This window comes from Halichondria panicea, chromosome 2 (assembly GCF_963675165.1).
Source record: "Halichondria panicea chromosome 2, odHalPani1.1, whole genome shotgun sequence".
NCBI lineage: Eukaryota > Metazoa > Porifera > Demospongiae > Suberitida > Halichondriidae > Halichondria > Halichondria panicea.
This window is the reverse complement of record NC_087378.1, coordinates 5,476,134-5,500,689: the sequence shown is the minus strand read 5'-3', so window position 1 is coordinate 5,500,689 and position 24,556 is coordinate 5,476,134. Positions and strand designations below refer to the sequence as shown.

The following is a 24,556-nucleotide window of genomic DNA, read 5'->3' as shown; positions in this document are numbered from 1 at the left end:
TTTTTTTTTATTTAAGAAATTTTTATGCAAAACCAAGGTGTGCATAAGGGTAGATCAGGTAGCTCAGATGGCTAGTGTGAAGACTTCCCCTGGACAACACAAAAACAGAGAAATAAAACAGGAGCTACGGCTAATTATAATAATTATTACACAAAAAGCTACTGAGGTTCGATTTAAATGATGAATCAGAGGAGCTGTTGATAACTTCTGGTGGTAAAGAATTCCATTTTGGTATTACATCCAGAAAAAAGGAATGTTTGTGGGATGAGGTGCCCACATGTGGTATAAAGAGTATTTGGCTGTGCGGATGACGGGGGGAAGGGGATGGGTGGGGTGAGAAGACAGAGGGAGGAATACAGGATTTGTTGTTGATGATTTTGAAGCATACTTTAAGTTTTTGGATATTCCTGCGGTCTTTAAGAGATTTGAGTTGGAGTTTGTTAAGTAGAGAAGTATAGTCAGATTTCCATTCTTTGGTTATGATTTTGCAGGCAAATGATTGGGTGTTCTCCAGTTTCTTGGTGAGTGTTGATTGATGGGGGTCCCATACTGCGGCGCAGTATTCAAGTTTGGGTAGTACAGTGCTCCTGTAAATTGTATGCTTTGATTGCTGTGATGCATCTTTTAACTTCCTGTGGAGCAATCCCAGTTGTTGTTTGGATGTCCTCACAGTGTTGGTAATGTGCTCAGACCAGGACAGATTCTTAGAGATGGTGACGCCGAGGTACTTGAAACATTCCACAATGGGGATTTGCTGGTTTGAAATAGAGAGGGTGAGTGGGATCGCATTCATAGATCTTGTGATGGGTAGAACATTGGTTTTTTTGTTGTTTAGAAGGAGACCATGTTGTATAGTCCAGTTGTGAACTGCATTAATATCCTGCTGGAGCTGAGTGAGATCGTTATCTGAAATTACTGGCCTGTAAAGGAGGATGTCATCAGCATATAGGATTAGCTTGGTTCCGGGGCAGAGCTTTATTTCATTCAGCGAGTCCATGAATATAATGAACAGTAGGGGTCCCAGAATAGAGCCTTGAGGGACTCCAGACGTTACACGGCACGGTGTTGAGGATGCACCTTCCAGGACGACTCTCTGACTTCTGTTTGATAGGTAGTCTGAGAGCCAAGTTAGCAGTGGACCCGAGATACCATGTTTTGAGAGTGACTTAATGATCTGATTGTGGGGGACAGAGTCGAATGCTTTACGAATATCAAAGAAAACTGCTCCTACTTGTCTGTTTTTTGATAGTAATTGGTGCCAGTCGTTTGTGACAGTCAGTAGTGCATCCTGAGTTGAAAATCCTGACCTGAAACCAAATTGGTTGTTGGAGAGAAGTTTGTTTGATGTTAAATGAAGTGATATTTGATTGTGAACAATTCTCTCGAGAACCTTCGATATTAAGGACAGTAATGAAATTGGTCTATAGTTAGAGACATCAGATTTATCACCAGCTTTGTGAATTGGGGTTACATTTGAGACTTTCCAGGCCGAGGGGACTTTTCCTTGACTGAGGGATAGGTTGAAGAGTGTAGACAGTTGGGGTGCTATGGAGCTGGCAGTGTTCCTTAACATAATGCTAGAGATTCCATCTGGTCCAGAAGCAGTCTTTTGTTTGTAGTGTAGTAGTTGTTGTTCTACCTCTAAAACAGAGCAGTGTATGGATAGAAGGGACACTGCTTGAGTGGTTGGTGATGGGATAGGCAGCGGCTGTGATGGTTTAGAGAAACAAGATGCAAAAAAATTGTTAAAAAGATTCGCCTTTTCAATAGGTTTTTCTGCTGAGTGGTGTTTGAGAGTTATCTGGGGTGGAATCCTCTGATGGTTTGGTGACAGTTTGTGATATGCAGACCAAAAGTCCTTTGGAGAGTGGATGTTTTTGGCGAGATTTGAGAAAAAGTCTTTTTTGGCCGATCGAAGGGCACTGGTCAAGTTGTTTCTGCACTTATTGTATTTGGACCACGATTGGAGAGTGTCTAAGCCTTTTGCTCTCCTGTAAAGACGGACTTTCTTCTGCATTAATTTGATGATAGATTTTGTTATATACGGCAGTTTTTTTTTGGAGGGAGATCGTTTTGAAGGTATGAACTTGGACATAGTTGCCATGAATACATTGAACCAGGTAGACCAAAAGAGGTCAACATCAGTATCTGGGAGGGAGCTTGTGGGAATATTCCTAAGAGCTTTGTTGGCAGACTCGAAGTCTGCTTTCTTGTATAGCCAAAATTTCCTGCAAGGAGCTTTAGCACTTTTTGGGGGGACATGTCCAATGAGACGAATATGGTGTTGTGGTCGCAGCCATCAAGCGGTGGGCCGACTTCACAGGACAGAAGTTTTGGATTGTCAGTGAGATAGATATGGTCAATAATGGACGAAGATGAGGTTGTTGATCTGGTTGGTGACGAAACAACTTGTTTGAGAGATAATTTGTCACTGATAGATTGGATGTGATGAAGGTATGGATCCTTTGAGTTTGTTATGTCAATGTTGAAGTCGCCTAGCAGGACTAGTTTGACAGGAGGTAGGCTCTCCAGGGTAGCCTCCAACTCAGATAGAACAGCGGCTTTTGAGGATGGGGGTCTGTAGAATATTCCGCAGAGTAGGGAGCCTGAGGCTAGCTTCAAATTTAACATCAGGAATTCGATTGAAGAATGAGAGGTGTGGATGGTGAAGGGGACGTCCTCACGTATGTAAGCAGCAGTTCCACCGCCTTGTCTGTTTCTGTCACGTCTTACCAGGAAGTATCCCTCACAAGACAACTCTCGGTCGCTGATGGAGTCATCAAGCCATGTTTCACAGAGAGCGACAACATGTGGGTTTTGGGCTTCAGTTAGTAATCTCAAATTATCTATTTTAGAAAGTAGACTTCGACAGTTCAAACTTACGATGTTTAGATTTTCATTTGGGGCAGATGTGGAGGTGGATGAGATGGATAGGTCAGATATAGAGGTGTTGCTATTATAGCCAAGCGAGGCGTTGTGAAAGGGCAGAGTGTTGCACAGGCAACTCCTACAGGCCCAGGTGTCAGGAGATGCTTGCAGGATGGAATAGTCTAGGTCCGAGAGGCCAATGCAGTGGGTGTGGAGCCAGGTGTTGCAGACATCACAAAATATTCCCTTCTGGTTGCACTTGACAGGACCTGAGCATTCTCCACAGGGGTACCTCCAACTAGGGCCAGGGTTTAGCTCGATATCACCAGCCAACAAGACAGTGATGAGTTTTACAGACATTTTCTTGTACTCGTCTTCTCTTATCTTCTTTCTGAGGTGACCACTTCAATCTACTATCTATGCTTTTATAAGTGCTGTTAGATCCCAATTACGTGGGTGAGGAGTCAGCAACGTTTACGTCATTGGTCAGCACTGTCTTTACGTAGTCACGACTTAGATGGGCGTGCCCGTCCGTCCCCAGCCATTTATGGCCGGGGACGGGCATGCCCATCTAGTCACGACTCGAAACACTGGAAGTGAAATTACACGTAACAAAAAATATTTCTGTCATTGACTGTTTTGCTGAGATAAGCCTAGACTCAAGGAATTTCTTCTAGTCTCACTACCTGGCAGGCTAGCTATTACTTGCATGCATGCAGTCTCAAAAAGATCCTTTAGACAATCAGATGCTAACTCTCTCCTCGTTAGATTGTAGCTAATCCTTTGTTTACTCGGTGTACTCTTTTTTTTCCAAATAATTATTTTTTGCTGTCCGATAAATTAGAAGATATACGGTACTACCGTAGAGCGGGAAATTTTCGTGGTGCAAAATTTCGTGTTTTTCGAGGACAGATCGACAGAAGACGTGAAAATTAAAATAATGATCCCACGCACCGGTATTTAACATGCGAAGTTATTGGTGGGTGTGGTTTCCTGGCATTGAAATGCGACGTGAAAATTATAATGGTCCCACGCACCGGTATTTAACATACGAAGTTATTGGTGGGTGTGGTTTCCAGGCATTGAAATGCGAAATTTCCCGCTATTATGTACCGTATAGCGAGAAATTTTCGAGGGGCTTAATTTTCGCGGATTTCGTGGGTTAGAATTCTACACCAAAATAAGTCCACGAAAATTGTTAAATTACCTGCAATAACGTGCAAAGATTTAAGGTGTGGCTTCTGGTTAGCAGTCATTCCGCGAACATTGTGCAACGAAATGGCTTTTAGAGGCTAATCCACGAAATATAAGTGCCTCGAAAATTTTGCGCTATACGGTATATCATCTATATAGTTCAATCAAGCCTAATTGCATGATCCTGCATGTCGTACCTCCCCTGGGACTCTGGGTTGGACACGGCGTAGTCTCATGCACTGCTGTAGCACTGCTACATCTTGGCTCTTTGGAGGTGGTCGTTAATGGAGGTTCCACTGTATAGATACATATGTAGCAAGAAATGACTCATAGAGCATACATAGCTGGAAATCGAAATCTCCCAAGGAAGACCACCTCTCTATAGCGGCCAAAAGGCTGTTCCCCAATGGTGTCCGTTTTATGGAGGTTCAACGATTAAAATAGGCAACTAAAATTTTTCTAGGCAGCAATGGTTGGCGCGCTTCTTTTAAGACTTCAAAAATTGATTTCAGTCCATTTTGGGGCCTCAAACTGTGTAGTTGCAGTTAGACATCACATGAGCTTTGGATGCAGCAAATAACGACAAGATGATTTGTGATGTCAATTAGGGGTATGCTTTTCTCAATGGGTACATGTACATGTATATAGATTTTTCATGAGAGGGGTATACTTTTTATCACAAGGGAGTATATATTTTTATTAGAGAGAACATTTTCAAAGCCATCTGCATTGACCTTGAGAACAAGCCGCTCACGATATCGAGGCTAGTACAAGCATATAATTATTATACCGTAAACGTTGAAATTTTCGACGGGTGTTTAATTTCGTTTTTTTCGTCCTTGGACTCAACACACAAAATTAAATATATACGTGGGTGTACGTGTACGTGGTAGCCACACCTACGTTAATATAACCATAGATGATACAGTACTGACGTCAGTACTGTATTATCTATGATATAACGTATGGGGGGTGATCAGTGCCAAAACCTCCAGTTCTTTTTATTTAGTACTAAAATTATTTGCATGGTAAAGTTCTACATACAAATGACACGCTCTCTCTTGTTTGCATGGTGAAGTTCTACATACAAATGATACTCTCATTTGCATGGTGAAGTTCTACATACAAATGACACGCTCTCTCTTATTTGCATGGTGATTTTCTACATACAAATGATACTCTTATTTGCATGGTGATTTTCTACATACAAATGATACTCTTATTTGCATGGTGAAGCTCTACATATAAATGGTACTCTTATTTGCATGGTGAAGTTCTACATACAAATGATACTCTTATTTGCACGGTGAAGTTCTACATATAAATGGTACTCTTATTTGCATGGTGAAGTTCTACATACGATGAAAGTTCTACATACAAATGAGAAGTTCTACATACAAATAACCCTGCATGGCAAATGATAAGCTTTGTTAGTTTTACAATGACACTCTCATATATATTTGCATTGACTTGAAACCACTCCCTTTTTCATATATAAGGAAGGGCTCGGATGAAAAAGGGAAGGTTGGAATACAATTAGAACAAACCACTATAACTACATAATTATTCAGCTTTGATCCCAGCAGAAATAGTACAATTCATGTGTGAGTGGTAGCATGCAAGTTGTTAGGACGTTAACATTGTGGGAGCGTGACATTCTTCACGCATGCCCCTATAGGACAACTGTAAATTTATAGTGGCATATTGAAGGAGGACACAATTAGTATAGCGGACATTTTAATTAACATTATCAACTACGTGTTGGACACTCCCGCTCATGTGGCAATCCTTTTTGGTCACATAAGTGGGCATGTCCAATAACGGAGTTAAAAAAGATTACTCTCTCCCCTGAGCCTTTTCTTAGGTGAAAAGGGGAGTAGTTTCTAGTTTAGCAAATTAACTATGCAAATGCGAGAGTATCATTTGTATGTAGAGCTTCACCATGCAAATGAGAGTATCATTTGTATGTAGAACTTCCCCATGCAAATGAGAGTATCATTTGTATGTAGAACTTCACCATGCAAATTAGAGAGAGCGCATCATTTGTATGTAGAACTTCACTATGCAAATGATTTTAGTGCTAAATAAAAAGAGCTGGAGGTTTTGGCACTGATCACCCCCCATAATAACGGATGAAAATTTATGCGCACGAGTGCAGAAAGTGCGAAATTTTGATGCGTCGAAAATTTCAATGAAGAGAAGCAGAGGAGGTAAGCCTAGGTTAACAGGGTCACTTTAAACATCTTGTCATGGGTTCTTGACCTTTGCTTGGATATAGCAGCTACCACTTCTGTTGCTCTTGATCGTTTATTTGCCTGCTTGGAAAGCTTGCTATATGAAAGCACCGCGGGTGCTGATGCCTCGGTGGAGGTGCCAAAGCTACATAACATAAAAACTAGCTTTTATACACACATTGATCATCATGAACATCTTTTATTTTGCTGCATGCGAATAGTGGGTAATGATCAACCATGATTGTTGAAACGATCGATGCCAAAAGTTCAAGTCTAATGGCTGCAAGTCAGCAGAGCCTTGCAGCTCTCTGCTCACTCTTGCAGCTAGCGTTCTAGTGCAGAGCTAACTACTAAGTAGAGTAGTAACACTCGGTGAACAAGTTTTGCTACGGACTCTTCTGAAAAGGCTGCAATGGCATTCCAAGTAAGCAAAACTAGGCATAACTCGAGAACGAAGCATTATTTTGCAAATCCACGAATTAAAATCCAAGTAAACAAGACTAGAAGCCTATAGAAACTCTTACTTGCACTTGATTCATCCTTGAGCAGCTGTAGCGGTCTACACAGACACACAGACACACACAGACACACAAACACACTACCGTATACCTCGCTTGCGCATGCGCACCGAGGCATAAATATTATACCTAGATCTATATCCAGTGTAGCCTCGATCCCAGGCCTTACTTTTTCTTGCTGTTGTCACTGTTCATCCATAAAAGACATAGTGCTAGTGAGGCAACAAAGAAAGAAATGGGCGTACAGTTAAGAAAAAGTAAGGCCTGGTTTGGGAAATCGCGTGATCCACAAGGATTTTTATGAACGTGGGCGATATGTAGCCCACAATCGTGACGTAAGGTATTCTCCCACGCATTCAGAGTTAATAAGACTGTACTGAGACAACCACCAAGCTGTGCTGCAAGTCAGATCAGAGAACCAGCGTGGCCAGCTCTGGTGGCAGTAGCTACCTGCTATATATGATAATGATGACTAACTTAAGCTATTCTTGATCTATACTAGCATGTAGAAAGACACAAGAAAAGGTAATAGTCTGATAGAATCTGAACACACAATCTAGACTAGTAGATCATCTAGCTAAGCCTAAGGTATAGCTAGCTATAGTGCTTGCAAACTTCCAGTTCCAAGTCCATGTCCAGCTTGCTGCAGGTAAAGTTTTATTAGTCATAGATATCTGCGTGGGCAGTCCAACATCTCTAGCTCAGCATGCCCACGCTCATTTTCACCCTTCTACCACCCTTCTACCCTCACGCGACTTCCCGATACAGGCTCTCCTTTTTCCTAACTCTACGTCTATTTCTTTCTTTATTCCTCCAATTAATACCGTATTTTATCTCATTGAACGATTAAGACAGTATTTTATCTTATTGAACGATTGTGATAAAGAACAGAAAAAGGAGAGCCTGTGTAGAGGCTATATCCAGTGCAGCAAACCCTCAAAAATATACCCTAGGTACAGATAGCCTCGATTCCAGGCCGCTTTCAATTGGTGAGAGGGGCTGGGATCGAGGCTAAGGTACAGAAGGCATATCTTGTGGTTTCGAAGAATGCAATTAAAAGTCAAAGGTTGCAATGATATCTTCTCTCAAGCTGGTTCGTCTGGGGCGCGATAGCTCAACTGATGATTATAACTTTAGAGGATCAAGCTAGTGATGTGTATAAACCCAGGGGTGGAGGGTAAACTCAGTTTTACATGTAAAACATATAAGCCCACATGGTGTTTTAATTTGTGACCTTTTGACACTCCTCTGGAAGAGAAGAAAGATTGAAAATTAAAGTACCCTCGAAGTACCATCTGTGTTTCCCCACGATTTTAATCGGCTAACGTGAGAGTCTAAACATGAATTATTCATGAGAATTGTTTTGCTGTCTGTAAAAAGTCCACGAGCAGTTTTGCTGCTAAACATCAAATATGATGTTTCCCGGGAAACTTATTACAAGTTCCCAGGTTAGAGGCGAAACACGGATTGCTTCAGAGCTATACTACATAGAATTCATTGTAGAAGCATCACATGTACAGGTCAAAGGTCGATCAATAAGTCTGTGCACTTCTGCATAAGTCAGTGCACTTGTGTATAAGTCAGCATACTTGTGCATAAGTGAAAGTACTTGACATATACAAGTCAGGTTATATGTATAAGTCAGTGCACTTGTGTATAAGTCGATGCACTTGCGTATAAGTCTGTGCACTTGTGCATAAGTCAGTGCACTTGTGTATAAATCTATGCACTTGTGTATAAGTCTGTGCACTTGTGCATAAGTCAGTGCACTTGTGTATAAATCTATGCACTTGTGTATAAGTCAGTGCACTTCTGCATAAGTGGATAAAATTAGCATTTTGACACAAACGGCACCCCATAAAAATACCCTCCTTGAATTATGACATTAATAATTATTAAAACGTCATACAAATCAGGGAATATCATTGCTTATGTCAGCAAAAGTAGCAAAATCAACTTTGAAAAGTACATGTACACTATTGTAGTACACGCTCCTCTAATCAGTAACATAAACTCGAAAGTTGTATTCCTAACATAATTATTTGCCACCAAAAAACAACAAAATGCAGTATTTCTCAGAACTTACTAGTATCCTAGGTGGTGGTCCAATGGAAGCGCCAATAGTTGAACTTTCAGTACCTGCACTCAAATCATGCACCTTTGCTTGCAACAAAATGTAAAAAAAATCTACTCTCTTTGGTTGTTGCACTGCAGCATTATTATAGTGTATAAGAAAATTATTATTGCGCTGCACTGCAGCATTATTATAGTGTATAATAAAATAATTATCACGCTATAGAAATAGGGGCCTCAAATCGCTATTGCGTTTTAGGGCCCGGGCCCCCAAAAGAGGGGGAGCCCCATAATTATATCGCTTCTACACCGGTGTCATAAATGTTGGGCCCCCATGTTTACACCCCCAGGACCTTAAAAATGTGTACCCCTGGGCCTATACAGTAGCCCCCAGGGGGTCCATTCTGTTAAAATTCCAGGGCCCCCACTGTGAGATTAGGCCCCCTCTCTCCTGCACGATAATAATGAACAAAGCAAAGGGAGTGCTATATATGGTACGGTTAGCTCTATTAGTTGACAAAGCATCAAAGACATGCAATTCCTTAGAATAATAATAAAGAAATTGTTCCATGGCAACATAATAGTAGGGTTAGGGAGAGAAAAGACCCACAGTTTCCGGCTAAGGTTTGGGATTTTGTCACAACATCTATATAGATACATAGTTTCAAATTGGCTATCTTGACTTGTGCAATGTTTACATATCAACACATCCTTCGCAGTGCACAAAATTGCTAGTTTTTAGTGCCGTTTCGGTTTTAGGGAGAGATTTGCTAACGCTAAGATCCAAAATAAATTGTCTAACTTATGATAAGAAAACTTTGCAGAAAGACTTTAGTTCCGGAGATAATTGATGTTACACACATTTTTTTTTACGATCACCTCCGTTTTCACCAAAATGGATTTCCCACAATAACACCTTTTCGAATAAGCTTATTCATTCACCTACACAATGGTAGCAGCACAATTTCTTAGAAATGTTCCAATCTTACATTTGTGGTACCGTATAGCGGGAAATTGCAAGTGTTCACTATTTGGCCCTAGAGCCCTCAGCAGAAATGTTCGTGAGTTCTAAAAAAAGGACATTTTCGCTATTTGGCTCCAGAGCCCTCTGCAGCAGAAATGTTCGTGGGTTCTAATATTCGCATTTTAATGCCAAAAAACAACACCCATCAATAGCTTTGCATGTGAAATACTGGTGCGTGGGAGTTTATCCCAGTTTTAATTTTTGTGTCTTCTGTCTACCCTAGAAAAACGCGAAATTACACCTCACGAAATTTCCCGCTGTACGGTATTCTACTCTCTAGACTGGATGCACTGTAAAAGTAAACAGAAGATTCTTAAAACTGGGATAAACTCCCACGCACCGGTATTTCACATGCAAAGCTATTGGTGGGTGTGGTTTCCTGGCATTGAAACATGAATATTAGAACCAACGAACATTTCTGCTGCAGAGGGCTCTGCATGGAGCCAAATAGCGAACATTTCCCGCTATACAGTATAATTATAATCATGTACACAAGTACAGCAGTACCGTATTTATTCGATTTAAGGCAATTTAATTAATTATGGAGCCGTGCAGAGATCGCCATTTTTGTTGAATGAAGTCTTTAATTGTGTCGCATATATACATTTAGGGTCGCATCTAATTGGAGGTAGGTCAAGGTTTCTCAACTAGCCTCGATTCCAGGCCACTTACCTGAAATTGACATTATGTTTACCTCATTTATAGGAAGCGACATCAACAAATAATTGTCAACGCAACAGTTACTCTACTTTTAGAGGTAAGTAAATTGCCTAAGATCAAATGTGTTGCATTTGGAGTGTCGTCTTAAATCGAATAAGTACGGTAGTAGGGTACGACATTGACCATATTGAAGACAGAGTTTTAGACTAACACTCCGGAACTGGTATAGTGCAGCTTTTTCAAGTTGTAAAAATAGTCTGGTGAAAGAGAGAAAATCAATTGAGATTCAAGAAAAAAACTCCAGTAATAAACTGACCTTAGTCGTAGATATAATTATTGCAAATTAAAGCACAGTTATTTGATTTTAAATGACTCTAACAAAGTTGTCTGTTTCTTAGCAGGGACTGTACTGTGTACACTTAACCATTCTCTGAAGTTCTTTTGCATTTCTTCTCTCCGCTTTGATGAAGCGTTATCTACAGTTGGTATGATCTTGAGTGGCCTCAAATATTGAACAAACTCCCTCAGTTCCGTGTAGCTGCTGTGCTCACTATAGGGGATACCTAAGTAAAGATAATTACAGTCAAGTGTGAAACACTTGTGTATATACATGCATGTACATGTACGTGACCGTTTGTTAAACGTTACGTTTATTTTATTATGTATATCATGATTATTACGAGTAAGTATAAGTCAATAAATAATTGACCACCACATGAAATCACAAGCAAATAAATCACAAGCAAAATTAGTATTTGGATCCGAAAAAACACGAAGTACTATAGCTTATTTCACTGATTATTAGTCCCTCACCATATATTGAGATAGGTCCACTGGTTTGTGGCCTGACTGAGGACAAGCTTCCACTGTACATCCAGCCGGTTGGCTTGAATGCCACAATTGCTGTATACTTGTCACCGAATTGCTCCAAATAAGACAATAAATACTGCAGAATTATAATCCCAACAACAAACTAGAATCATACATGCAATCACAATGTGCACTGCTAAAAACAGTACAGAGATCACTGCAATAATTATAACTACAGCGGAACCTCTACAAAGGGAAATTTTCTCAATAGTACCACAATTAACCACAGAAGCAGGAACTAGGTGAACTAGGTCACTACAATGAGCACCTAATCTAGCCTCTACACAGGCTCTCCTTTTTCTGTTCTTTATCACAATCGTTCAATAAGATAAAATACTGTCTTAATCGTTCAATGAGATAAAATACGGTATTAATTGGAGGAATAAAGAAAGAAATAGACGTAGAGTTAGGAAAAAGGAGAGCCTGTATCGGGAAGTCGCGTTAGGGTAGAAGGGTGGTAGAAGGGTGAAAATGAGCGTGGGCATGCTGAGCTAGAGATGTTAGACTGCCCACGCAGATATCTATGACTAATAAAACTTTACCTGCAGCAAGCTGGACATGGACTTGGAACTGGAAGTTTGCAAGCACTATAGCTAGCTATACCTTAGGCTTAGCTAGATGATCTACTAGTCTAGATTGTGTGTTCAGATTCTATCAGACTATTACCTTTTCTTGTGTCTTTCTACATGCTAGTATAGATCAAGAATAGCTTAAGTTAGTCATCATTATCATATATAGCAGGTAGCTACTGCCACCAGAGCTGGCCACGCTGGTTCTCTGATCTGACTTGCAGCACAGCTTGGTGGTTGTCTCAGTACAGTCTTATTAACTCTGAATGCGTGGGAGAATACCTTACGTCACGATTGTGGGCTACATATCGCCCACGTTCATAAAAATCCTTGTGGATCACGCGATTTCCCAAACCAGGCCTTACTTTTTCTTAACTGTACGCCCATTTCTTTCTTTGTTGCCTCACTAGCACTATGTCTTTTATGGATGAACAGTGACAACAGCAAGAAAAAGTAAGGCCTGGGATCGAGGCTACACCTAATCTATGTATCAACACTCACTTTGAAATTAAGTTTTCCAATTGGTAGTACATGGAGACCTGAGGAGTGCGAGTTGTCAGTGTGCACATGCTGGGATACCCAGTTGGACTCAAGACAGTCAAGAATAACTTTCTTATCAGCACTTACATACACCTCACAAGCAAGGGATTCAGCAATTGCTGATATTTAAAAGATGTAAACAATTGATACACTCACGGTGTGAGTACTCACCTTGGAAAAATTTTTCTTTGCCAATGGTGTATGTGCCACACACTATCAGAGTATTGGGATTCTTTGAAACAACTTGTACCGATTTTTCCATTGCATAAGAAATAGCTTCCGCTTGTTTGGGAAAATCATATTTTTGATCACAGTACCTAACGATGACAATAAATGCGTTATTCAATGTGCGACATCTACATGTATACCGTATAGCGGGTAATTTTCAAGGGACAAAATATTCGTGGTTCAGCAATATTGAGACATTTCGTGGGTAATATTTTCGTGGTTGGAGCTTGCACTGCAGGTAAAGGTAGGCAAGGTCGCTTCATTCGTGGGTAAAATATTCGTGGTCAGACCTCCAACCACGAAAACCACGAATATTTTGCCCCACGAAAATTACACGCTATACGGTATGCACCGGCCACTACATATATTTAACCAACATACGTTGTATCCAAGTAGAGCTCATTAATAGTGAGACCGAACAATTGGGGGTAGGAGAGCATGGAAGAGCAAAAACGGAAATCACCTGAAAATTGAAGTAAGTCGGTGAATTCATATATGTAGACACTAACCTGTGTGAAGATATGTCCCACCAGATGACAATTGAAATAAGAGCAGCACAGCACCTGGACAGCTGAAAGAGTCAACAGTCAATATTTTCATATTCAAATTCACATGTACTACAATCATAGAGTAACCAAGGGTGTATTTTATACGCCCTTGGTACTACTTCACTGGTCCTTTCATAAACAGCACTGAATACTACCCGTAACCGGTATAAATTATTTTGGTAAAGGTATTCTTACTGGTTTGCATCCAATAGAGTGACCTCTACTCCCTCAATAAAGTGTGGTATATTCAAAGTCAGAGCATGGACACTGGTTGGAGCCACCTTGAGCCGCTCAATGACAAGATTAGCCGTCACCTGAGCAAGAAACATTGATGGCTTAATTCTTGTGTACAATGCAACAGGGATTTTTATAGTCCTTAAATGAATTTAGAATGAAGCCTGTGTAGCAACATCAACAGTAGCTACCTTTGAGCAGTACAGTGTACCCTCAAACTGCCTATTGAGCCCTTGATAATGGTCAGCATGAAAGTGACTGAGGAAGTAACCAATGCAGCCTGGAATGGAGCCATATTTGAATGCATCTACTGTAAACCCAGTTCCTGGAATAGAAAGAATGAAGTACAGTGCAACTACACACAGCATAAAGTAGTATTACCTGGTAATTTCTTATAGAATGGACAGGTCCGTTTTGGTCTACCAGTCGTTTCTTTAACAGGTGATGCTTCTTTACACCCACGTGCTGTAGTATGACCACTCTGACCAGTTGCCTGGTTAGCTCGTTTATAGCTTGGAAATTCTGCAGACTCGCTTCTGCTACTAGGATGGCTTGATACAATGCCATGTGGGTGTCGTCTAGACGCTGGAGGGTCAACCTGGAATATGACTCATTTTACATTCAGTCTCTTACAAGAAATCAGAGGCTAAGCCTCTTTGTACCTGTGTCACCTTGGGGTTACTATTTGAGCAATCTGCAACTGACATGAAAGATGTCAGAGTGGTCTGCCTTCTGAGGCCACCGCCTCTATGCAAATACTTGTGAATGGTTTCCATATCCTCCATTACATCATACACTGATATACTATTACTTGAAGGATAAGGATGAGATTCTTGAGACTTTTTAGCCATTATAATTTATATGTTCCAACAAAGATTGGGTGTGGTCGTCATTACTATAATCACACTTCATTGATGGATCACACATAAAATACACAACAATGACTAAAACATACTAGAGTGTAATAAAGTTGATGTGGAAACGACAGAACTGCCATGCCCTTTCTTTGATTTCTTTCCTGATTTATTCTTGCCTTTCTTCACACTGACTTCACCGGGTGATCTGTAATGATCTTCAATATCTAATTCTGTGAAACAGGATTTGAACGAGAGGAAGGAAGCAAAATGAATATTCCCTCACCTTCATCAACTCCAGACTTGTGAGAGCTACGTGTGTTTGTGTGTGATGAAGTATGTTATTGAAGGTAATGTTTCCATACTCACCTTTCTCTTGACCTTTTGGCTGAAGGAGGACCTTCATCTGAAACATTATTCGATTTTTAAGCAGATATGGACACAAAAGCGGTCACTGCACCTAAAAGATGTAATCTGACTTCTTGTCTCTGCTCTTCAGTGTGCTGTGGACAATTGACGGACCTGCAAACATATTATATTATGCTAGGCTGCATGTGCATTCCTAGTATAATCATAGATAGAAAGAAGAGAGAAATGGATCGGATACATTTAGTGCCTCGAAAATTATCCGCATTGCACTCCGCAGTTTAATTGAGGCCGTCTACTGTGCATGGAAAAAATGGCCAAAGACAGACAAGTGATTGTGTTACTGTCAATGTGAGAATCCTGCTGCTGAACTTTCACTTCTGTTTGATATTTGAGGCTATAATTATGACACACAGTACACTACTTATCTACATGTAGCAGGTACAGAAACATCCTAAAATAGTGAACACAATGTTTCTGTACTTCTAGCTACTTCCTAGTAATCTTTGTTTGTTCTTTTCAAATGATACCTAGTATATAAAGGGACATTAAATAGAAGTTGTGGTGAATTTTCCAAAACAGCCATAGAAGTAGTTTTCCCGGGGGTAGGGAGCGAAACACGGCTGTATCTTAGTGTATCTTGTGTAAGCATTTTATATGCAGCTTATGGGAGCACGTGATCCGTTTCCTTAACTCTTTTATCTATGGTATCATACCAAGGGTACCAAGGGTGTATAAAAGAAGAGAGGGCATGCTAGACTGGAAACTACTCCCTTTATCTCGGGGAGAAAGGGTCTGGCCAGCTGTCGTGTGAGAGTTATCCCGTTGGAATGCAATTAGCACAAAATGTGTAATGCGTGGGTGATTTACTTTAGCCTCGACAACATACTGCCAGTATGTACTTATACTCGAGGCCGATAATATTTGTGCAGTATAATAGTTAACACGTGGGCGGTGGCACATGACTATTTATGCCGTTTGCATTCTTGTGAGTGTGACATTTTTCATGCACTGGGACAATTCTCAACTCTCTCAACACGGCAGCTGACCAGTCCCTTTCCCAGTCCAAGGGCATACAACTCACTGTCGTACACGTAGCAAGCAAATTGTGGGCAGATGAATGATTAGTTCTCAAAATAGAAATGTTGCACATTCGTGCACATTTATCCGCCCACGATTTGAATTCTGCTGTTTTGCTATTGCATGCCTGCCCTCTCTTCTTTTATAAGCCCTTGATAATTATACCATAATACCTTGTACACATTCTTCCAGTTCGCTCGGACACCACACCACACATTTGAGTAAACAGCAATTGCTTGTGCTCCACGGGAAGAATTGAGAAGGACGCCATATTATGTTGTTGCAGAGATGGCTGCATAAAAACTGACTAGTGTCTCACTATAGTAAGACATTTAACCCTCACCTTTGTTAGATTTATTTGAGCAAGTGATGCCATTTCGTCATGTTCCCTTACTTGCTTCGATGGTCTCCCTGGACCTCGACTGGTAGCTCCTCTTCGCGGTGAATTGGTTACTACTCTATCCTTTTTCAACTTTTTACCTATTTTCTCTGTATGATAAGACCAGTCATCTTCATTGTCATCTGATGGTTCATGTTCAGACTCGTTAGTTGGTGTCTTTTGCCTTTTTAGGGTGTGAAAAAATTGGATACACTACAAGCATAGAATACTACATGTACTGACTTCTTATTTGCCAGTCGTGAACTGTTCCTTCCCATTCCCATGCACTTCTCAAGATGAGGGGCGAATTTCTGAGCACCCAGTGTACGTGAGCAGTTTGGACACAAACACTCTTCATTCTTCTTCATTGTTTGGGGTGCATTGCCAAAAATATCCAATCCCTTAACATCCATTATCGGTTGCTTCTCATACACACTGGATACAACACAAGGCATGCAGCAACTAAACAAATGTAGAGACGAAGGCGGCTACAAATGAGTACCGTAATTGATGTAATTACAGCGCCTTAATTCCACTTCTGAGTGGCGCATCTTTAGAGCACAAAAAAATTGCGTTCAGCCCAAGCTGGCGCCTAAATTATGGTGGCGCTTATGTTCAACAGCTAGTATAGAATTTGTAGAGAAAATGGGTGTGGTCTACAGTTTCACTTGCTAGCATTGAGAGCTGAGTGACTTGTGAACAACACATTCATTGACTGTAGCTATGAGTTAGACAACTGTTTAGAAGTGAAGGAAGTCAAAGATGCAGGATGATTGTCTTGATGTCTCAAACAAGCCTTTTTATAAGCGCCCCAAAAAATTAATTCCAATAACGGTTGGCGCTTTTTTAGGACCTTAGAAAATTGTGCTGATGCTGACGTGACACTTACATGTAAATTATGGTGGCGCTGTAATTACATCAATTACGGTAACATACTGAGACTGTACTGGGGTATAGCGCTTTATTTTTGACGAGCTAATACTTGAGGTTCAATGACCATACCTCTACAGTAAGACATGAGGTTTGGAGTTTCAAGGTCAATCCGCGAAAAACACCAAATGTTTAGCTCCTCGAAAATAAAGCGCTATACGGTATCGGGATTGTAAAAAAAATGTTATGGTACAGGGCATTGTGCTATAAAACTCTATTGTAAAATCAAAACTTAACCTGTCTTCGGGGTATAACAAGTCGTAATAGCCTAGTTTGATAGCTCTATGCATCTCAAAGCACACTCCAACCGTTTCTTCGTCTATAAGTTGATTAACAATACCCTCAAGGAGCTCTGTGTGACGAAAGAAATCCATCCTGTAAGTGTTTGTGCTATGAGAGTATACAGTAGCTTCTCTGATCCTGTTCTTTTTTTAGTCACACCTGGTACGGTAAAGGTCATTAGGCGTACATATAAAGGTTGGACAGATCACGTGCGTTGTTTTATTTTCACTGGCTGAATGACGTCAAAATTTGGGTGAGTTGGTCTATGGTTGATCCCACTGACAGCAAAAGGACCAATGCAGCCTGCAGGCATTGTTGGTAAACCGATGTCGGTTGCAGCCCGTGAATAGTTAAAAAGTGTATGACGGTACCATTTAAAAGCCAAGTTATATCATAGATCTTCGAGAATATCTATGGTATGCAAGCGCAAGCAAATATACCTATCAAAATTAATATGCACATGTGGATCAACAGAATGATAGTTGCTAGAATCATGCTTAGACGATTATACGAACAATTATAGATCTAGGCCTATAATATATAAATTAATTCAGTTTTCCCATCTAGATCTAGATCTAGACGTTTTCTGATCAAGTACAGGGTCTGTTGAGCTGTTCAAAAGCAGGAGGTATCCAGCACAAAAAGTCATACACACAGCTCCCAGTATCATTACAGATCTTCTCTGCAGGTGAACATGGTTATTTGATCTTGGGATTTTATAGGCCTATTAAAACTCACTGGTGTGGCAAAGAGTTCAAAATTAACAGCTCTAAATACACTGGTCGTTCTTGTACTTCTTATTCCACTTCCTGGTTGTGCAGGCTTATCACTCCCTTCTAATTCTGGCATTCCCTCTTTTACATTCGATTCACTGTTAATAATGATCGTTCCATTATTCTGGTAAAGAGCGTAAACGGACCACCTTTCACCTCTGACCCCAAGCCATTTTGAAAACACTCGGAAAACAGATATAACCATAGCACTGTCAATCCTATGTACGTACGGTACAACCTACTGGTTGTACTAATACCTTATGTCTAATGTTAAAAATACAGTTCTAGATGATCCTTGCCACTATTCAGAAAGTGACTACTCAGCATCCACTTCAAGTCCTCCTCTGAAAAAATTGAAGCTAGAGCTAGAGAGACCGGAAGAACCCACAAAGTGTCTGATATACATTGTAGAGAAGAAGATATCTTCTGGTCACTTGTCCCATCTGAAAGAAATAGCCAAGAAGAAAGGCTTTTCTGTAGCCAATTTCATCAGGTATGATTGCGACACATGACATGACGTAATATTGAAGACCATTGGTAGACATTCTAAATTATTAATTTCAGCCAAGATGTGACCCACGTAGTGACAACCCTGCCCTTTGAACGATTAACATCTGTACTGAGGTGTGTATCTCTCAGTCTCCTACCTTTAATTTTTGATTGAGTACCTGTTGTTCTCACGATACAGTGTTATACCAGCCAATGCTGACGTGATTGGTCTAGAATGTAAGTTGTGAAACCACTAATAATGGCTATGATTTGCGGCTTCCTTCTTTAGACACATACCATATTTTCTCGATTAAAATTAATGTCTGAACTTGATTTAAGTGTCTGGATGCTAAACCCCTCACCATGGAATTAGGAAGGTGACGCCTCAGTGTTTAATCGAGGAAATACAGTTATTTCAAAGTAGAGATAGTCTCTTTAGTTGGGACAGGAGTGAATAAGATGATCTTCGATTTCATTTGCTCCAGTATGATTATACATGTAGTTGATTTCCACTCATTCCAGGGCTGACCTCCTCTTTTGCGGAGGGCATGCCAGTCCTAGTTACAGATCGCTATAGACTGCAGAAGAGTATGGAAGTCATATCACCACCAACTCCTGTTCAAAGAACAGCTGCTGAGAAAGTAACGACCTACGACCCCGTACGTGGTGAAGTTACTGTATATATAGTTATGCCTCGAGGCGTAGCCGCACGAGGGATAAGGTAAAGCTAACTGTGTGTGTGTGTGCGTCTGTTCCAGCTGTAAACTGCTCAACGGTTACAATGCGACGAAAACTAACAGACTTCTAGCCACGTTCTCTTGGATTATGATTGGCAAACTAAGCTATAATTATGTTCTCGATTACGGCTATTTTTACTTACAGTGAAGGCTTGTTGCAGTGTCTTCAGAACCGTTCCTAGCATCATCTGCTTGCACAAAGTTTCTATTCAAGTTATGAGTAAACCTTGTGCTAAAGCGCTAGCTATTAGCTGCAAAAGTCACAAAAGAGCTGCAAGTTGTACTGCCAGAAGCTGCAGCAACCATTACAAACTTTAACCTTTGCAGACACATCCTTTTTTCTGCGCATGCGCATTTAAGCCCACGCGTGTTAACTTCCCTTTTTAATTATTTATTGACCTTTTTGAAAATTATTCATCAAGCCATCAGACCTGTTTCATTAAGCTCTTCTTCTATAAACGCTCTAGATTATTTTATGAAATTCAAACACAATCATATTTTGTCGTAACATAACATTATACAAAGCATCTGTATACCCTATACTTTTTGAGCCAAGCAAAACATGCCGAGAGTCATTAGCACAGCGCAGCTTTCAACATTCATTTGTGTTGTGTTTACCCACCACAGATATCGGTGTATGAATGCCAGAGAGCAACTTTATTAGAACATCATAACCACATACTGACGGTACGTAGAATTTGCTGAAGTAGTTTTTGTGAATCTCCCAGTATTGCTACATAGGATGCTCTTGAATTGCTTGAGAGGTACTACCAGCACTTGGACCACAAAGAGGGAGACACTCGTGCTTTGGCCTTTAGACAAGCTTCCTGTACTCTAAAGGTGCTACCAAGGTGAATATAAATTGAGAGTAAAGTTACTGTACTTTGAGCACTAGACTATTTTCTATCCTGCTTAGTGTGTGAATGCACCATGCAGACTGCCAATACCGATACTAGACTCTTGAGAGGCTGTACACTGAAGTCTTACTTTGTGATTGCAGGAAGGTTGTGGACATTGGACAAATCACACATCTGCCTAGAATAGGCAAGCACTCCAGTCAAGTGATACAGGTAAGGCACAATGATCTGATTCACACACTGCTGAATATTACATATACATGTAGTATAGTGTATCATTGTGTTAGGGTGTACAAGGCCGCATTAATTGTTGTACCGGTAATTGTCTTGAGTAGTGGAATTCAGTTTTGTATTCAATACACACCCTATATACTGTACAGGACATTCTCAGCACCGGCTTGTGTCAAGAGGTGGAAGAGTGTAGGAGAAGCGAGTGGTTTCAGTGCATGGAGGTAGGCAGCAATGGACAGGAGGGTGGGGAGGGGGGCACATTTCAGAAAAATAAGGGGGCAAGCTGGATATCCGTGTGCTCAGGCACATGGCCATCAGGGTTGGGTTGGGGGCAATCTCCCCCAGGAAATTTTTGTTTTTTAGACTGTTTGATATCGCATCTGGTGCATTCTTAGGAACTGAGGTGTCAGTGTTAGAGTTAGGGTTTTCATGAAGTACAAATTGTATCGTGGAATGAAAAATTTGCAGCGGTAACACAGTTTTGTTAATTCAGCGGTGACAATTTAATGTGCCTGGTGCTAAAACGATTTAATGGTACGAGTCAGCTTAGATAGATAAAGCAGCTGTGTCTATTCCTGTGGCTACTGCATTGATAGAGCAAAGCTTTTCCTAGACAAAGCTCATAAAAAAAATGGCAACCTCAGCGACACCTGACTTGAAAAAAAATTGCTCTGGAATCGCAGTGAATTAGAGGAAATGGAGTAGAAGTTCATCCTGTGATTCACTATTGAAATAGTTGTTATGAATAAGGTGTCTGATTGGTGTGACCCAGGCCGTACACAGTGTGTTATGGCATAATCCCCCCCCCTGTAGGAAACCCTGACAGCAGTTTTTTCTTAACTGTTCTCTATCAGCTGTAGTTGACTTCTAGCTAGTATAGGAGTGTGGGAGTCGGGGGTGACGGGTCAATGATCTCTTTGAGGCCAGCTGTGTTAGCTATAATTATTTGTGAGTAATGTTTCCTCCCTCTAACACACAGCTGTTCACAAGTGTGTATGGCTGTGGTTCTGTTACTGCCAACAAGTGGTACCAGAAAGGTCTGAGGTGAGCTATATACCTAAGAAGATTACATTTAACCTCTGGACACGTTTGGCTTTCACATGTAGTAAGAATAACGTACGGTACTATAATGCCCTTGACGAGAAATACATCAGCACAACTGCTGCTGTGTCTCTCCCTTTCTCTTTTAAGGTCAATCAACGATATTCAGACCTCTAAGGAGCTCCAATTGACCAAAACCCAGAAGTTAGGGCTTGTTTACTATGAGCACCTTTCTGTTCCAGTGACAAGAGAGGAGACAGAGATGATAACCGGCTACGTACAGAGGCTGGTCGATGTCTGTGCCTCTGGAACCAGTGTGGAGGCTGTAGGAGGATATCGAAGGTGAACGAGTTTGTATGTTTGAATTGCAGCCACTGGAGTACCAATAATTATGGTAGGCAAGCGTGCATACTGTGACTCAGTAAAATAATGTACCTATGCAGATTTGTTGCAATGTGTTAAATAGACCAGGAGAAGAATGCTTTTGATTGAACGTGTAATTGATCCAGGGGAAAGGCTCATGGCCATGACATAGATCTCCTACTGACAAATCCCGACCACACAATTACTGACACTCTGTTGACCATACTGCTCAGCGAACTACGCAAGCAGGTCAGACCACACATTTGACACTTAGGGAATTTCAGCAGAACCACTTAATATTATTGTGCACAGTCAAATGAGAGCTAGTATTGTATTAAAGTAGTTGTTGTTTCTCTCGTAGGATGTTCTAGTTCACTCTGACGTTACTAGTGGAAAAAACATAGCACATGTGAGCATGGGCCATTTCCATACCCCTCCAACACAGGGAAAGAACCGGTGAATTAATATTGTCAGTCGATAGTCACAGCAGTCCTCTTGCTGAAATGTGATACAGTAGACTTAGCTGAGCACGGCCCGGCACCCGTCAGAACGGGTGCCGGGCCTGACGGGTTCCGGGCCACGCCCAGTTACAGTAGACTCTTGTTAATCCAGTTACCCTTGTGACAGTGCAGCTTGGTCGGAATAGCAAGGTGGCCTCATTTCAGAAAATAGCCACAGCTAAAAAAACAACCCTATCTCGAATCTAATGACTAATTTTGCGGGAATCCGTCAAGAGCATAACTCTAGTCCGTACAACGTTATGAACATGTACAGCTATTATTACATCAGCATCACAATTGACATAGGAGATGTCTAGACTGTGTTCCAGGTCCATATACCAGCACCACATCACCACTTCCATGTCACCATAATTATGACTGTACATATGCCTGTGCTCAACACTGCATGTATTAGGAAACACTCAACATTCAGCCAATACTCATAGCTAGCTTGCACAAAATGCACGGTCAAAATTTAATTGTCCCCCAGCATGACTTACTGTATGTAGGGAATTGAACATATCACCAGCAATGTGAAAAATTGCTAGGACTGGCCCGGAAAACCACCAAATTGAGTGGAAGCTACCAGCCAAAAAACGTTGCGCAAAAAATGTGCATGTGAATGATGTTAGAACGGATTAGAGTTATGCTCTCGCCAGATTTCTTGTTTCCAAGCAACTTTTTAAATGTTAATTCAGACCTGAGTTCGTTGCCGTTTTATATAGTGGGTGTTACTCTTCGGAGTTGGTCAGGAGGTTTTACTGTAATTGTCATACCCTACACTATTGTATTTTGTGTCTTTATTTCAGACGAGTGAAATTTGACAACCTGAACAAAGCGTTTTGCATACTTAGATTGCCACATTCTAGTGACACTACTACCACTACCAATGATGTTGAAGAACATGAGGAGAGGAAAGCTCCATGTCTTGTGAAACGAGTGGACTTTGTTGTTTCTCCTCCAGAACAGTACCCATTCGCTCTAGTCAGTTGGACAGGCTCAAAGGTACGCATGTCATAGAATTATTAAATTTGTTACGCCGTATTGTCAAGGGCGTATACAGAGAAGTATACGCCCTTGGTATCGTGTACAGTTTAGAGGCAATTATGTATTTACGTAAGATGGTACAATGTAGCACTAGTAATTTGTTGCTTTTTCCTTCTTCTTGGGTACGTCTTTTGTCACAGAATGTTAGCCTCTCTCTGTGGGTGGGCTGAAGTAATTTTATCAGTCTATTTGACACTACTTGGCTTTTAATCTTGTACAGCAATTCAACCGATCCCTGAGACGCTACTCTGCCAACGAGTTAAACATGACAGTGAATGCACACGGTATCTATGATATTGCTCAGGTGGGTTGATTGATAACTATGATGTCATTACTTCCTCATTCTCAATATCTAAATGGCGGTCAGCTTTTGTTATCATGTACTCAACAATAATATTGCACAGGTGAGTTGATACGATTGCTCAGCCGCTATTAATTTTTATGTATCTAATAATGGCTCATTTTGATCATAGAATAAATCTCTAGTGGCTACCACGGAAAAGGAAGTGTTCTCCCTTCTGAAGCTGGAGTACAGAGAACCATGGGAGAGAAACTGCTGAGAGTACGTGATTCAGATCAGCTTTCAACAGAATCATATACAGAGTCACAAAATTGTAAAGAAACGGTGTACATTATATCATATAAAGAGGCCTAGCCATATTTCTGCATTTTTACCTGTTTTAGTTCAATGAAAGCACCGCAGGTGCTGATGCCTCGGTGAGGTGTCAAAGCTACATAACTAATTCTATCTATCATTCAGTATAAATTATCACTATGAACATTTTTGCATTAATTAATTAATTTTGCTGCATGCGAAGGCAGAATCCAGAATCACACTCTCCAAAAAGCAAGATCGTTCTATAATTAATGTAACAAAAGGAAAAAATTGCTCACTGTTGTAGGAGGGCAAAGGCAGCTAGAGCAGACTATATTTATGTCATGTATAATAATTACAACAGTGTCACATCAAGGGCGTATATATAAAAGAAGAGAGGGCATACAACAGCAAATGAGCAGAGTTCAAACGTGGGCGGAGGAATGTGTGAATTTGCATGAAGTGCTAACTA

General features: G+C 40.7%; 4 protein-coding genes across 8 annotated transcripts; 1 reads left to right on the top strand and 3 right to left on the bottom strand.

Moving 5' to 3' along the window:
* Positions 1-2,037: 2,037 nt before the first annotated feature.
* Positions 2,038-3,390, bottom strand: LOC135331318 (uncharacterized). The gene has a single exon (XM_064526439.1). It carries the CDS (start codon positions 3,226-3,228, stop codon positions 2,038-2,040), a length of 1,191 nt encoding a protein of 396 aa, XP_064382509.1. The 5' UTR covers positions 3,229-3,390.
* Positions 3,391-10,827: 7,437 nt separating this feature from the next.
* On the bottom strand, positions 10,828-14,411 carry LOC135331669 (DNA cross-link repair 1A protein-like). 3 transcript variants are annotated; one of them, XM_064526900.1, is made up of 10 exons: positions 14,223-14,411; positions 13,942-14,158; positions 13,752-13,885; positions 13,522-13,640; positions 13,288-13,349; positions 13,160-13,241; positions 12,722-12,867; positions 12,512-12,669; positions 11,385-11,517; positions 10,828-11,134 (listed from the first exon to the last, which is right to left on the bottom strand). In XM_064526900.1, the coding sequence occupies exons 1-10, from the start codon at positions 14,409-14,411 to the stop codon at positions 10,926-10,928; spliced, it is 1,449 nt and encodes a 482-aa protein (XP_064382970.1). In that variant the 3' UTR covers positions 10,828-10,925. The 3 variants fall into 3 exon arrangements, with proteins under 3 accessions (XP_064382970.1, XP_064382971.1, XP_064382972.1); XM_064526901.1 differs by having other exon boundaries at positions 12,512-12,549; XM_064526902.1 differs by lacking the exon at positions 10,828-11,134 and having other exon boundaries at positions 11,441-11,709; positions 12,489-12,669.
* Positions 14,412-14,441: 30 nt separating this feature from the next.
* On the bottom strand, positions 14,442-17,750 carry LOC135331670 (ataxin-7-like protein 3). The gene is made up of 8 exons (XM_064526903.1): positions 17,407-17,750; positions 16,483-16,674; positions 16,204-16,423; positions 16,034-16,152; positions 14,875-14,936; positions 14,784-14,820; positions 14,701-14,726; positions 14,442-14,647 (listed from the first exon to the last, which is right to left on the bottom strand). Exons 1-8 carry the CDS (start codon positions 17,541-17,543, stop codon positions 14,505-14,507), a joined length of 936 nt encoding a protein of 311 aa, XP_064382973.1. The 5' UTR covers positions 17,544-17,750; the 3' UTR covers positions 14,442-14,504.
* A 611-nt stretch (positions 17,751-18,361) lies between these two features.
* On the top strand, positions 18,362-24,282 carry LOC135331668 (DNA-directed DNA/RNA polymerase mu-like). Of its 3 annotated transcripts, none has more exons than XR_010393050.1 (15): positions 18,362-18,717; positions 18,789-18,848; positions 18,913-18,950; positions 19,236-19,372; positions 20,078-20,137; positions 20,192-20,301; positions 20,451-20,520; positions 20,688-20,759; positions 21,518-21,582; positions 21,730-21,921; positions 22,089-22,191; positions 22,304-22,398; positions 23,252-23,447; positions 23,710-23,893; positions 23,963-24,282. XR_010393050.1 is itself a non-coding variant. In XM_064526899.1 (15 exons), the coding sequence occupies exons 1-15, from the start codon at positions 18,485-18,487 to the stop codon at positions 24,047-24,049; spliced, it is 1,557 nt and encodes a 518-aa protein (XP_064382969.1). In that variant the 5' UTR covers positions 18,362-18,484; the 3' UTR covers positions 24,050-24,282. The 3 variants fall into 3 exon arrangements, 2 of the variants coding, with proteins under 2 accessions (XP_064382969.1, XP_064382967.1); XM_064526899.1 differs by having other exon boundaries at positions 23,297-23,447; positions 23,710-23,793; XM_064526897.1 differs by having other exon boundaries at positions 18,364-18,717; positions 23,710-23,793.
* The last annotated feature ends 274 nt before the right edge of the window (positions 24,283-24,556 follow it).